Here is a 16,143-nt window from a genome sequence, read left to right as displayed (position 1 = left end):
GCGACTTATCACAATATGCAAAACCACCATTTACACTTGACAAGAAGGCCATGGGTGACGTCCATGGTTCTAGGCTTCATCCAAGTACTAAAAACAATCTTTGTATTTTCAATCTCTAAAAATAGAGACTGTGTATTCAAATGACTGTAATTCCTAAACAGTTAATGCGATGCTTTTGTTAAACCCCTTTGATCTTAAGTTGAAAGTCTGCACAATCATACAAGGACTGGGATTCAAAGTCTACTGCAGTGCTGCACAAAGGCCACATTATAGAAGATGTGTAATTGTCCAAAAGTTAACAAAACCCTAACTGTACAAAGCAAAAACCACACTAATCTGCTGGAGGTAAGGCTACAAAGATCGAAATAACAGGTAAACAGCAAATCATATCGGTGCCTACGAGAAAATAACTCTTTTGAAGATGAAAAAACGAAAATGATCCCTTTGTATGATCAAAGAGAAGAGGCCTTTTAACAGATGCAGTGACAATTCCACCTTCATACTCGTGACTCCAAAATCCTCCTCCTTAACAGAACATAGTGCTTTTAATGCAGAGGTTATATAACTACTAAGAGGACTTCATCTCTGGTTACTAAATATGAAAGAAGATGGAGATCATTTTGCCTTTCTGAGGACTGGGATCCTTTTTATTATTTTTATTGACTTTTCTTTGGTTACAGTGTTTACCAGTTCTCCGGTTTTCACTATTCTTTAGATCAGGGAACTTTTGAGAGATACTGACCACTGCAGACTGGGAACACGTGAGCTGTGGTTTTGGAGATGCTCTGACCCAGTTGTCTAGCCATCATAATGTGGCTCTTGTCAAACTTAATTAAATCCTCGCACTTGTCCATTTTTCCTGCTTCTAACATCAACTTTGAGGACAAAATGTTCACTTGCTCCCTAATATGTCCCAGCTGCCAACAGGTGCCATGATGAACAGATAATCAGTGTTATCATGTCACAGGTTGTTATGCCTGATCATGTATATTCTAAGCATTAAAATCAAATCAAAACTCCCAGCAGCTACCAACACACTGCTTTAAAAAGTTTCTTTAGTGGTAGCGCTCACGACTCACTAAGAAGCAAATTAATTGCAAACTAATGGTTTAGTTTGTGCCTTCTATGCATAAAAGTCAAAGCTGTTGGTATCAGAGGTATCACACTAAGTGTTGCTTCATGAGATAAAAGAACGGACGCAGCAGCTCTGTGCAGAGCACCGTGTCACTTACAGACTGTGAATCCTTGCTGTTGTCTCGTGATCGGTTCTTTGCCAGCCTCTTTTTCTTCTTGTGAAGAGGACGTGACTCCAGGATCATCTCCTCCAGCTCGAAGGTGGGGTCGCAGTGCAGGCGACCTTTCTGTGTGAGCGAGATGCACGCGAGATAATTAGAAACAAACACAGGAGCAGCATCCATCGTAAATGGACCACAGAGTGCACGCGCTCTGAGCATCAACAGGGAACAGCACACATGAATGCACTGACATGCAAGCAGGAATATAAGGTGAGTGCACCGCAAAGACGCTGCATGCCAGCGTGCATTATTTAGTTGCCAAAAATGCTCATTATGATCAGCAAGCATGAAGGAGTGCTTCAGTCTGTGTGTGAGAGAGAGCGAGGTATGTGATGGCTTTACACTAACATTGGGAACAAATCCAGCCTCCATTTTCTTCTCATACACAGCGTCCCAGTTGACGTCAGAGAGGTAGGGAGCGGTCTGCATGTCAGACAGGCTGGAGAAACGATGCTCTGGGTTCACTGTCAGTAGCTGGAAAGAAAAGACGCACACACACTTCATCAACATCACTTTCTGAGTAGCAACATCACCTTCGCACCTTCTCTCCTCGCTCACAGCCAGGCTGATCTCCACGGGAGGTGAAATAAAACCCTTACATGAGTTGTTTTTTCCCTCCTTTCCTTTTTACCACCTGCCATCCCTTTTCATCTGCTATATCTTACTAATATGCTTGTATGTGTTGAACTCGCAGGACTGTGAACCTTACATTGTTTTGGTAGAGGTGCTGCCTTGTGTGAACGCAAGAGTTAAAAAAAAGACTATAAATAAAGATTATTAGCTTTAATCAAAATGATCAAACCCAAGAGGCTGGAAGTCTTGCATTAATAAAAGGAACAGATAAAATGGATCATCTCTTCAAAGGGAAGAGAAAATGAGAGCGGATGTGAGGGTGAGCTTGAGCAACCATTCTCAATGTGACGAGCAGTTCATCTCACTTATCATTGGAGACCTATATTCGTTTTTTTTCTCTGCTTGTGACTTTAATAATATAAAGCAAAATTATTCACAGGGCACAAAAAACAAGACAAAAAAACAAGACAAAACAACTTTGCACTTTAACCAGTCCAGTTTCAGAACATTGTATTTGCACCACAACAGACCAGTACAGACATCAACCAAAGTGTGAGTGCTTTGTCTAAACCAGGGGTTTCCAAGTCCAGGACTCGAGGTGTCCTGCAGGTTTTAGACGTGATCCAGCACAGCTGATTTAAATGGCTAAATTACCTCCTCAACATGTCTTGAAGTTCTCCAGAGGTTTGGTTATGAACTAGTCATTTGATTCAGGTGTGTTGACCCAGGGTGAGATCTAAAACCTGCAGGACACCTGATCTTGAGGCCTGGAGTTGGACACCCCTGGTCTAAATCCTTATGAAAACTCCTGATGGAGATTGGATTTTTGATGCTTTCCATGGAAGATTTGGAAAATCGTTTAAGAGATATAGGATGTGATTTTTGGTCACTATTCTAAAGCCGGAAACTAGTAACTGTTTTTCAGTTACAACAGCACGAAAGCTAAAATATTTTTTTTTAATAAACACGTATTCCCATTGAGTGTCCCAGTAAACGATAGCGTGTCAGCCTGCACACTACCAGGACCCTGTATCGGTTTCATTTTTGTGCCCCAACTATCTTAAACGTCTGCTGTCAAAACCTTTTGATCATGCATGTTTATCTAGCTAATAGCAATCGTTTGGCTTTCTGACATGCAGATACAGAAACCATGAAATCTGCTTTTTTGGTTTTGCGTTTTATCACTATACATTCTTATAATCTGTCTGTGTAGGTTTTCAGATCATGGTAGTGTGAGAGTCAAATGCAGCTTCATTTCTTTTTGAAGAGCCCTCACCTCAAGTGGTTAAGACTATTCCTACAATCTTTCTTTCATTTATAAAAGTCTTTCATTTATAAAACGTCTGGTACTGACTCTTGGCTGGTGTCATTTTTTAGATTGGATGGTTGAAGCCTGAAGAAACACAATAAAGAGATATTGGCAATTTAACAGTTTATTCTTTTAACAAACAGGGGCTTGGATGGCTGGTCTCCAGCCTGGTCACACACTGCTATGTGATGACATCCTATTCTTCATTTGTCACAAATCAGCCAATGTGGTTGTGTTAGTCACTCTGGCACAAGCAGCACATCCAAACTGATCCCAGTGGGGTTGAGGTCAGGACTGCAGGCAGGTCATTCCATCCTAGTCAATGATAAGCCTCGATCTGCGGAGAGTGTCGTCATCTTGGAGGATAGAGTTCGGTCCCAGACTGTGGAGATATGGGATTGCCACTGGCTGCAGAATCTCATCTTGGAGACATCTCTGCATTGAGATTGTCTATAATAATGACAAGTCGCATTTTTCCAGTGAGGGAGACGCCACCCACACCGCCACCGCACTGTCTCCACACTGTTACCTTATTGGTGCAGCAATCAACACTGCAACATTTTGACCGTACAACCCAACAGGTGTGGGAAAACTCCCGACTCATCGATGAACAGGACCAATCAGGCCCCTGACTGTCAGCACCTGGGGTACCAGGAGCTCTAAAGAAGAGCCAACAGCAGAAAAAGCTGTTTGGCACTAGCAAGAGAAGGTTTGGCAAGTTTTTCATGGGCGCAACCCACATACTCAACTCTGCTGCTCAATCTACAAATGTGGTATTATTTATGGGGAAACAAACAAATTGACCAAAACATAATTTTTCTTCCTTCTCTGTAGAAAACTAATAATTATGTTGCCACTACATTTGAACAGGAGGACGAATGCACCTTTACTAATAAATCCACCAACAGGAGGAATTGTTAATCAAATCTGACTCCAATCAGGTTGAATCAGAATTGTTGCACTGATCAGAACAGATGGACACCACACATGAATGGAGTCGCACAGTCCAGGGAGAAAAGAAGAGCTGGTGCTGATACAGTTGTGTTTTTAAATGGAATCCCATGTGCTTCATTTTTCACCTCGGGGGTAAAACGCTGGAGATGACAATGGGATGTGGTTTTTGTTGTTGTGTTAGCTCGCTTCCTGCGCTTTATTTTCTTCTTCTTTTGGTCACAGGCTGATTCAGTTTTCTCCTGCAGGGCCAGTTAGCTCAGTCTCGGTGGAGTCCAGACACGGTAATCGATCAGCAGCAGAGCGGAAGAGACCGTCGCTCCGTCCAGAACACTCAGTCATTCAGACGCAGAGCACATGCACGCACTCCTGCTCTGCACTTACACTCTGCCAAAGAGTATCCTCCTGAACAAGCCACAGTTTTCCTTCCCCACTCAAAAATCTTGTCTTCAAATAACTACAGAAATATCACCAGAGGGGAGGAGAGGACTAGTTTCCAGAACAGTTTTGCTTGCTTAGATGACAGCACGCTGATGCAAAGCAGAATAAGGTGGGTTTTTATTGCAAGGAAAGTTTGGAGCAGAATTATTAACATTTGATCCAGAGCGAGTTATCTCATCCAACTGGCACACTTTCGCTTTTAAGAAAACATTTTCAGTCTCAATATTAGACTAAAACACTCGTTATGATAAGTTAGCACACAAAGATACACATGCACTGTTTCGTCTCTCACCCACACGCTCAGTTTCTGTGCTTTCATCCCATCTGTCATTTTCTTTCTCCATCCCTTCTTTGCCCTCGGGGTCTCGGATCATCCCCCCTCCCCACAGCACTCACGCACACACAGAATACCTGCACCATCAGTTCCACTGGCTCCGCTGACTTTTTTTTACCTCTACATCCTGCTCCTCTTTCTTAGGAAGACCATCTGCACTCAGGCAACATGGGTCAGAGTTAATCTGCCTTCACTTAATTAAAAACTGTAACTTTAGTTTCCTGGGACTGGCATTCACATTCCTAACCTTTCCATTTATCAGTTAGCTCATATACATTTTATTAAAATGTCCAAACCGAATGTTTATAGCTTCTCTCCTAAACCTTGGACGAAAGCGATGCATACTGACATAGTGAAAGAGATGTTGGCACAAACACCAGCTGGTAAAGAAGACGTGAACCTGATTAAAGACAAGCCATAAAATTAAGATTACAAGTTTTTGCCAGCAAGGCGAAGGCCTGAGCCAACTAAAAACACTGCTCTTTGCTAATAATGAGAGATAATGGACTGCTTGCTGAGAGCGATCAGTGAGCTTTGTCGTTCTGAGCGTCAGAATAGAGCTCATCGCTAAGCCTGTTCATACATATTTGACAATTTGGATATTTGGTTACTGGGTAGATATTTGCTTTTCAGTTTTAGCAATTGGATATTTATTTTATTGTAAATGTAGAAATTATGCATCTCAGCTTGTCCATCTCACACCCCTCTCACTCACGGCGCTGTCCCTATCCGGTTGTTCAGTCTGACGTCACTAGCCGTGTCTGGGCCTAAACTCCGCTGCAGGTCCATATATCAAACGATCACTATGGCATTACTGAGAGTTGAAAAACTGTCTAAAGTCTTTCATCTTTAATAAAATGATCAGCGTTCTGCTCTACCAGGTGTAACAATTGAGTTTAACATCCAGGCATCTATGAAAACGGAATTTATGACATTTAACGGAGTTAGAAGTTAGCAGGGAGTTAGCTCGCTAGCTTCTATCTAAATACAATATAGCATGTCCTGACTGCGGGGTTTTGGAAACAAATTAAAACGTACAGCTCTGCTATCACTTCCAACATAAATGAAGACAGAAAACTAAAAAGCAGTGACGTTTGTAGGGTTACTGAAGTTGGGCTAGCTGGTATATAATGATGTGCTACGTGACCGCTAGCGACACAGCTATGTTAGCATAATATAAACAAGATAACTTTTTTCCCACTCGATAAAAGTTAACGTGAGTGTTCTCGGTGGTCTGGAACAAATGTAATCGCATGGCAGGATGCTGTAAAAGGACCAAACTTCAGCCAGGAGAACAACTGAGATAATCCATCCACAATACGAGGTTAGTCATTCATATACTGCTGCATGGGCTGAGCTGTAGTTACATCCTAAGGTTTTAAAAACTGAGCTTAAATAAATGATTAGCGGTAATAAAAGCCGAGGGAGGTCAACAGTGATCACTGACTGTTTTAGGAGCTTTTTGAGATTAAATAGAAGAAAATACATAACATTAAACATGTTAACGACACAAAAGCCATATTAAACGCAGACTACTTTAGGCCCGGAAGTAGGATTCGTCGTGTCATCACTGAACAACCGGATTCAGTTCACCTCACTGGTTGCTAACTTGGCAACTTTGTATCTAAATTTGGTTACTTTTTATACTCCTTCTTTAAACTAAAAAGGCAGAGGGAAATAAATCTGTAGACAGTATCTGTCTCCGAGCTGTGCACACTGGGTGACAGAGTAATAGAAGAAAGAAAGGTGCTTTCTGTGAAGAGGGTCATATTACATCACGGATAAGCAGTTGTTCCTATGATACCTTTTTCAAATTTTCTTGCACTAGCTGCATAGTAGGATGGTGCTGTGTGTTACAGTTACACTGTGGAAAACAACAGTTAGAGATTGAAATACAACCAAACGTTAGCGCGACCGTGTGCAACGAACATGCGAACTCGCTGCTTTTGAAATGGTTGCTTCAAAGACGAATCAGCGACCACTAGCAGTGAGCTCGCCGTCTTCAAGGCGACAGCAATAACATGGACTCAGTCAAGTTACATACAATCCTTTTGTGATAATACAGAATTAGCAGTGATAAATCGATGTTACTGACTATGTATATAGAAATTCACATTAACTAATTTGATTTTCAGAGTCCAGACAGATCCTTGCAGATCTAGTAGTTGCTGCTGGACGGAAATTTAACTGAAAGATGACAGACGTTCAGCTTGAGTCCCTTATTCCAGCGGTCCCCAAACCCTATTTCAAAGAAATATTTACGCGTCACCATAGCGACCAGAGACCATTAAGGGGCAGAGAGGAGGGCGTTACTCTCAATGTTGTTGGCACATTATAGGAGGACGTGTTACAAAATAACACAAATTTTTTGGACATCAAACTGGTCCGTGGTGCAAAAAAGGATGGGGACCGCTGACTGAAGTGTAAGTGTAAGTTAATAATGCCCCATCGTCCTCCACTCACCTTCCTCAATAGTGAAACCAGATCCTTGGGCCAGGTTGGGCTGTACTGGACACTGACGGTACTGAAGAGCTGAATCAGCGATTCCACGGAGTTACTGGCGTGGATGTCATACGGCCTCTAGCAGAGAGACAAGGTGACAAAAGGAGGAAAAGCAGCAAGTTGAGGAAGAGAAAGACGAGCGAATGAATGGAGGCGAGCTCGTTCTTGCAGCCCGATAACATAAAAACTGCAATTTCAATGTCTCACCCATCCGCGCAGCACTTCGAAGACCGTCACCCCTAGTGACCACCAGTCTACTTCAAAGGCGTAGCCCGTCCCTCCACTCACAAAAGACTGGAAGATCTCTGGGGCTGAAAGCACAGCAGAGAGACACTGAAGAAAAAGCTTGTATAATGACAGCCTGTGCATGGAGCATTCCTTTGCAAAAATGTCATAAGAAAAGCACATTTTTCCTCGGCAATCGCATTATACAATAGTGGAACATTTGCCTCCCATTTTCACAAATCAACAGGATGTTTAATTTCTTTGATATCATTCACACACGCCTGTTTAGTGATAATGAGAGCGTAAAAATGTATTCAGAAATTGAAGGAACAGCGTCTGGCACCTTCTAGCAAATAGTTCTAGGAGCTTTAACTAACCGAGACAGTTAAATGGTACAACTGAGCATTTAAAATTACAAAGAAAAGAATAACTTAATTACGCTAGGCCCCCTTTTCTTGTAGCTTTCTTTTTCATGCACAGTATAAATGTTTAGTTACCCATGTAGGGCTTGGTTCCAGCTAAGGCCGTGGCTCGCTCTCCGTCTTTTATTATTGTTGCTATGTTGAAGTCCGTCAGGTGAGCGTGACCTGAGGAAACACGAAAATCCATCAACATTTTCTAAATAAACATCTGCGCTCACATCAAAAGGAAACATTTTCACATGTGACAAGAGAAGGAAACAAATGAGGACACAACGTTCCCTTTCAGTAAGCTGGAATGTGATATGCAAGGACAAAGTGTCCTCATTATTTTGTGTGTCAGTCCGATGTCCCCGACTCCTCTGACCTTCTTGGGGTCGTTTCTGGGGTGTCGTACTCGTCGCAGCGGATTGGGAACGTCACTGCCGTCTCTAAGGGTTATTTATTGTACAATTTCTGTTTTCCCCTGATGATCAAGCACTTTTCAGAATCCCTCCGTCAGCTTAAGCTGATAGAAGGATTTTGAGAAACACAAATGCACGACAGACATATTTATTGTATAGCTAGGAGGAGAAGTACAAAACACAGACGCACACACACAGGGAGGTACAGACAGCATTAGAATCACATGCAGTCGAAAAAAGAAACACAGCTTAAAGTCATCCAATGTGATAAGATAGTTAGGCTTTAAAGCTGCTGAATCCACTCCATCGATACGACACAGTCCTAACATTGCAGCTTTTAAATGACATGGAAATAGGAGGACCTGAGGAAACTGAATGTGTGCATATAGCAGGAATACATATAGTATAATCAGAATAAAACTCATTAAGAGCCATATGACAAAATATAACAGGTATCTGACAATAAATAAATAAATAAATAAACAATGCACAAAGAATACTGTGATATGCCCTTCAGACAGGTCTGTGGTCTAAATGTGCTCTTATACAACTACGATACATACTGAAGGCCTAAAAGTCCTGTTTTGTTTTACATCCTGTCTTATAAACAGAGCAAACTGTTCACACCCTTACCTTGTTCATCCAATAGGATATTGTCTGGCTTGACATCTCTAAAAAAGACAAAGAATACGTACACATTAAAACATGTTGATGCAAATATCAGTAGAGGATATTACTTGCATTTTAATAGCACATCACTGAGTTTCTGCTGTGTACAGGTAAACTGACCTACAGCTTTCTAAACCCCTATGGATAACATCACATAGACCTTCGGAGCATGTGGGTTATCGATGACGCCTTTAAGCGTCTCCATTTGGATTTCTGTGGAAATGAAATGGAACCACTAGAGATTGGAAACATCTCCGCATGTGGCTCTGGGGCTGCAGATTTGAGACCTCTGATCTAAGCTATCCAATGGCACCGCAGCTTCAATTTAAACAGCCTCTTATTTATTCCTGGCTGATACAAAGATGCTGATGTGATCATAGTTGCAATCATCAAGCAAGTCTGAAGTTATCTAATGATTCTGTGAGCAGTTCAGGAAGTTTGAAAGATTTCCTACTATAAATGTTGGAAGGAATTAATCAGGGATAAATTAGCTGGAAAAACTCCATGATATAAGCTTGGCATGCGTCTCTTGCACAACTTGAGAATTTGAAAACAGCCTCACTCATACATCTCTCTTAAAAAAGAGAGTCTATTTCATTGTGGCCCTGGTGGTAGCTATTCTAGTCTAAAAAGACCTGTAATCATGCCAGCTCCAGTCATGTGCTGGATTTTATACAGCCTGAAATCAGAACTGAGAGGACACCCAGTAGACCCAGCTCCCCTTTAGACCATTTTACTATAAGTAAGGTAATTATGGACTCCTCCCCCTCCGAATATGGCCGAAAACATTTGCCAACCCTGGCGTCATTAACAAAAACAAAAACTGCAGTGTTCATGCTAGAGTTGTTAAAATGTGCGTTTCAAAATGTGCTTTATAAGTTGTTGTTATTAGTAAAAGTGTTCGTGAGTTTAAGCATTTGCTAACTGTCTAATCTGCTCCCATAACAGCACCTCCCATCATCATAGTTTGTGGTCAAGTGGGAAAGACCAGGATTGGACGTGTACAGTATGTGTAGATGCTAAAGCGTGTGGGAGGTGTTTTGAAGGCTGATGCATGTGTGAATTACATGTTTGAACAACACGATTTGGACATCTGTGTCAACAAGCAGAAAATTCCTTCATTCCCTGCATTTCGGAGCGCGTGAGAGCACACTCATAACTGATCCCCGGGAGAGGTTTGTCCAGAGGGACTAACAGGTCTGTCTGCACATGCTTATTACACTGAGCACCCAAGCCCTGGACATATCCAGGAGCGCGCGCACACACACACACACACACACACACACACACACACACACACACACACACACACACACACACACACAGCTTGACATTTTCCAGCCCTTCAAACACTCCACGGGCAATTAACAGAGCGCGCACAGCTTATTTAATTATGCCGTACATCATGCTGGTGTGGAGAATACATGCGGTCTACAGAGAGCATCTACATACCCCACAGGACACGTGTGTTCACGGTGACTGTGCGACTGACGTGAATATCTGCTAAAACTCGTAGAGGGGAGCGGAGGTGGTGGTGCTGCAGACTGATCCAGCAGAACAAAGCAGGAGGGAAAAGCATGCATGTTCACAGGAGGAATCCCTGCACCAGTGCCAGCTACAGCATCGTGCCACGCTGTTTGAAGTACGGAATTCACTTAATGTATTTTGCAGCAATCACAGAGACATCAGTCTAACATGAAGCTGCATGCCAAGTGATTTCTTATTTTGAACAGGAACAAAGCAATCCAGCGTGAGGTGATCTAACTTGCAGAGTGGATAAAAAAGGAGAGAAGAGAGAGAAGGGATTCTCCAATTCTACTTCCTTTCTTCTCACAGGACTAATTTTACCTCCTTGGGCATGGTGGCAGCTGACTGTTGCTAGGAGACCAGAGACCCCCCCCCCCTCTTTTTTTTTTCTTCAGTTGGTGCAACAAAATAATTGTAGAGTATTCTCCTGTCAAAAACTTCCAGGGTAGAAGAAAACTGTTGTGCTGGAGGAGGGCACTGATACAAAGGCACTAGATTACGGCACACACACTTGAATCAATGGCAGAAAACATGACGTTAAGAAGAGGACGAACAAAACACTGAAGCATTTTTTAGCTGCTATTTATAGCCACTTAAAATGTATGTGATGAAGATGCTTTGCCAACTATACAATGAGGGGAAAAACTCTGGCTTCACTTTCAGAAAACACTTGCCATCTCCGTGAGGCTGCCAGCAGAAGTGTAATGATGCATATCTACTGCAGACAGCCATGTCTGAGAACCTGAAGAGAGCCACAGATACATATCAAAGAAGCCGTACGCATACAGGAAGAGAATAGCACCGTCTCGCTTCACTTCGGCACATGCCCAGAAACTGTTTTCTGAATATTTGCTGAGGAATGACAAAACACAGCTTGAGGGGTTACCTAGTCACTCGGAGCATTGAATATCTACTAGCAACTAAGTGATAGGTGTCAAGCAAATCCTAAACAAGGCTTTACTGCTATAAGGTAACCTGCAGAGACCAGAGAAAGCCGCATCAAACGTCATCTTGTCAGTCTGAAACTTTTGACCCACTAGTTTTGTGTGCATCACAATGTATTAAAAATGAACTTTAGATTGCACGAGCAGGAGTTTTAAGCTCAGGCTCCGGCTTTAGCTGTATTGCACAGACCTGAAGGTGACAAACCTCTTTAGCTCTTAGTGAAAAAAAGCAAATTCAATAGCAAGTCAAACTATTCTTTTCCTTCCATATTCTTTTATGTTATTGTTAATTCTGCTCCTTAAAGGTGTTTTTATTTTTTATCACGATGCCAAATATGATGTATGCTTCAGTGTATCAGTGCATTTCAGCATTCAGACGCCTCACATTAATGCGCTACCTTTACTTTAAACCAAATCTTAGCACTAAAATGTTTATCATCTATGATTTGGGGGAATTTCTTTTTGTCCCCAAAAGGGAGGCAGGTCTGTACAGTGTGACTATATACACAGATTTATGTCCCCACAACATAAATAACACACACACACAAACATGCATATGGACACACACAGTTGCTGGAAGAAGACATGCAGCCCACATAAGGTTTTGAATAAGGTTCAAACAGTTTTTCAGCCATCTGTGGCTCTAAATCTGCAGCCTGCAGGGATGCATCTCTTTCACTGACTGGACTGCACGCACGCTTACAGCTGCGCTCAGCATATCTGGACAAAGAGCTGTGTTTACTGAGTCCACTGTGGATGAAGGATGGGGACAATTACAGAGAAACCCATATGACCCATCCTTAGGTGTGCAAAGTAAATAAAAACAGCGACTTCAGCGCCTTAAAAAAGGTTATAATCTGAGCTCACACCAAGAATCATGAGAAACTGAATATAAAATATATATTTGCTTGTGTATGGCTCATTTATGCTTGTTGTGTAGAATGTAAACTATGGTGTTTCACAAAAAAATAACAGAAAATGGCAACTTTAAAATGAGAGAAAAGACAGAGACTGCATCTGTGATATCAGCTGTCCATTTCTTTGGTTTTGGAGACCAGACATCACAGTCGCAGAGTAACTCTCACTGAAAATAAGAAATCACACCATACTCCTGTTGCAGGGACACATAAAGCGGGCCTGGTTTAAAGCACAACCAGCTTTACTGCCCTTCTGGACACTAATGCTGAACATAACTTACAAAAAAAGCACTCCACAGAATTTTAAACTAGCCATCAAAACTATAATATAACTATATCTGACAACAGAACTGGACTTTTGAAAGCTTTCAAACTGAGGCACTGACTGAGTAGCTCTCACAGTAAAAGCTAGCTTGGACCACGGCTTTAAATCTAAATCTAAGTATATAAATGTACGCCATTCACTTTGTTTTAAGCCTTTCAGTCTAACGTGAAGGGTCTGGGTGGAAAATAAGGGGTTCAAAGCTCCGTATGACTCCACTTTATATCTCAGTCATAAAAGTAACGACTGAAATTTTAAATTTGATTTCTTTAACAAATGGGGGGCCAGGGTAATACAGCATAAAGTGGTTTTGAGTAACCTTGCTGCTACTGTTTGCACCAACTGTAAATGGGCGGCTGCTGTATCAATATGTTATATGTTATTAAATTTTAATTTCTCTTACAGGCCTCTGATAAAGTCAAAGCTGCACTAGGCTAAAACATAAAACAAAGTATTGCAGAATTTGAAGATGGACATCCTGCAGCTCTTCACTGCTCCAGGCCTCTTATAACTTCAGGGGGATTTTTAACACATTCTTTTACATTAAAATGATCTTCTTTTATTGCAATACTAAATTCTACTTTGTGCATTGAATATTTCTCTCTTTGTATTGCTTAAAAACTCTCCAGATCTAGTCTGAAAAGAGCTGTGATGGTCAAAGGCTGCTTAATGGATTAGATTTTCTGAAGCCTGAAAACAGACCAGGGGATGTAGAGGAGTCTGGTTTCCCCTCAGACCACTTAAACTGCAACATGCTGAAAGCAATAATAGATTTTGTTTTTTGTTGGACCACAAAACCCTGTTTCCAATCTGTGCTAAAGGGCAACATATATTCTCGGCCATACTGTGGCCATGAATATATAAATACATCAGATCTTGTGCAAAGGTGCTTTTTGTTGTAAGGTAAAGACACGACAATAATACAGAGAAAACTCCAACAATCAGACGACCCCCTATGAGTAATTACTTGGTGACAGTGGGAAAGAAAAACTCCCTTTTAACAGGAAGAGCCCTCCCTGAACCAGGGACAGGGAATACGATTCAAAACCGTAAGATCCAAGTGGAAGGAGATGAGGAAGATAAATGTTGGGTCAAAAATATCCATCCTCAAACAAATGAGTCACATTTAAAACCTGGAGATCAACATATAATGCAAAGAAAGGGGCTGTGACTTTTTATGTTTAACCTTTCAAAGCAGAAAACAACACTCACTGGTGTTTAAGAGCGATGTGAGGCTCGACTCCTCACATTCAAAAATAACTGGAAATACTGCTGCAACGTGCAGAAGCACAACACAATGAAACAAAACCTCTTGAATACTGAAAGTTACAGACACAACCTTGAGCTGATCTTCGGTGTTTTTTTCCCCACACAGGGGAAATTCTAGTTCGCTGTATCCAGTTAAGCTACGTGTTCTCGCTGGCTGGCCCTGCAGCATCTAATGTATTTGGAAAGCATTGCAAACGCGTCTTATGGGTGTATTTGGGAGTTTAATGCGTCTGTCTCTCTTGGGTAAACACGCTGTGAATCAAAACCCAGAAGGCATGACATCCAATGTCACGCTGGAAATGAAATGTTTTTATTTTCTTCAAGGCAAAAACTGGAGTGTCTGGGACACTGGTCAATTTATTCTTCTTTCAGTTCAGAGGACAAAAAAAGTCGCATACAATAGTAAACAGCAGTATATAAAATATAGTCATAAGCATTTTTACAATGTCATATTTTTGTACCTTTGTACACCACCACAGTGGATTATACATCAAACAATAACGATGTGATTGAAGTGCAGACTTTCTGCTTTTATTCAAGGGTTTTAAAAAAGGCACCAAACTAACTGTTTAGGAATTACAGCTGTTTTTATACACAGTCTCCCGTTTGTTTGTGGTTTCTGCCTGGTGCTGTGCTTTACAGCAGAGAGTGACTTTATATTGTGGGTCACATACAGCCCACTATGACCTAAAACTGGTGGGACCAGTGAAACTCCCCTTTCTGTCAGTGTAAAGTTTAGCTACACATTTATCCCCTGAGACATCTTATTATTCAATTTAATTTAATTCAATTTTATTTATATAGCACAAATGACCCAACAGTAGTCACATTAAATCCCTTTATATTAAAACATATAATATAAAGTAATATAAGAAATCAAAGGCCATTTTTAAGAAATGTTCCTGTAATAATTGAATGAAATCTGTCAGAACGACTCTTTGGGCTCAAATTGTAAGAATTTTAAATTTATTTATTTTCCACTGTGGGAAAAAAATAAATGAAAAAAGCAGAAATAATAGATGGGGAAAAGAGGATTTTTTTCCCCACACTGTCATTTAATTGTTTATCTATTACTTATCTACTTTGGTGTAGCATGAATGGCCATCTTTATCAGTTGGAAAAGCTGTAACACTCATGAAAATACAGTTAAAAACTCTGCCCCACTTCACATTTTCCAAAGCTGTCCAGTGCGAGTCCTCACTGGGCCAATTCTGGCCCCCAGGTCTTATGTTTGACACCTTTGCTCTATAGCAGAGGTGGAGAAGCCCAGGCCTGGTGTCCTGCAGGTTTTAGATCTCACCCTGGATCAACACACCTGAATCAAATGACTAGTTCATCACCAGGCCTCTGAGAACAAGACATGTTGAGGAGGTAGTTTAGCCATTTAAATCAGCTGTGTTGGATCAAGGACACATCTAAAACCTGCAGGACACCGGCCCCTGAGGCCAGGAGTTCCTCACCCCTGCTCTATAGGGTTGGGATCAGGTGACTGACTTGGCCAGTGAATAATATCCAATTTCTTTGCCTCAAGAAACTCTTGGATTGCTTTTGCGGTATGCTTTGGGTCACCATCCATTTACACTGTGAAGCATCGTCCAGCCGTGCTGCTTCTATCAGCAGTCACATTATCAATAAACATTAGTGAGCAGGTTGCACAGGCAGGCATACACGCCAGTGGAACAACACTGACTCCACAGTGTTTGATAGATAATGTGGTATGCGTCAGATCATGATCTGTTCCATAATTCGTCATGGAATAATGAGGAAACAGACCTCATCTGGCTGTGGGACTGATTGAAAGTCAACTTTCCAAAAATATTTTGAGCCTCTGAAAACAGGAGACTTTGAATTCCTGAGCATTTAATTCAATACTTTTGTTCAACCCTCTGAATTAAAGTTGAAGGTCTGCACTTTAATCACATCCCACCTGTTTTAATTAAAATCTACTGCAAAATCACAAAATGTCTAATTTCCTAAATAATTATAGACCCAACTGTGCACACTTAGGCCTTTTTACTTGACTTTGTCTGCTGGACATATTT

The 16,143-nt window shown here is 41.4% G+C and overlaps 1 protein-coding gene across 4 annotated transcripts in view; it reads right to left on the bottom strand.

Annotated features, from left to right (window-relative positions):
- stk32c (serine/threonine kinase 32C) overlaps window positions 1-16,143 on the bottom strand; it is a 111,598-nt gene that overhangs the window by 14,472 nt on the left and 80,983 nt on the right. For all 4 annotated transcript variants that reach the window (XM_004554567.3, XM_076891918.1, XM_076891919.1 and 1 more), the window contains 6 exons: window positions 9,087-9,124; window positions 8,128-8,217; window positions 7,613-7,716; window positions 7,367-7,483; window positions 1,644-1,769; window positions 1,233-1,361 (listed from right to left, as the gene is read on the bottom strand). In XM_004554567.3, the coding sequence (XP_004554624.2) occupies window positions 1,233-1,361; window positions 1,644-1,769; window positions 7,367-7,483; window positions 7,613-7,716; window positions 8,128-8,217; window positions 9,087-9,124 (604 nt within the window). The remainder of the gene's footprint in view (window positions 1-1,232; window positions 1,362-1,643; window positions 1,770-7,366; window positions 7,484-7,612; window positions 7,717-8,127; window positions 8,218-9,086; window positions 9,125-16,143) is intronic.

The sequence above is a fragment of the Maylandia zebra genome, linkage group LG13, assembly GCF_041146795.1.
Source record: "Maylandia zebra isolate NMK-2024a linkage group LG13, Mzebra_GT3a, whole genome shotgun sequence".
Lineage (NCBI taxonomy): Eukaryota > Metazoa > Chordata > Actinopteri > Cichliformes > Cichlidae > Maylandia > Maylandia zebra.
Note: the sequence above shows the minus strand (reverse complement) of the source record. Positions and strands in the feature narration are given on the sequence as shown.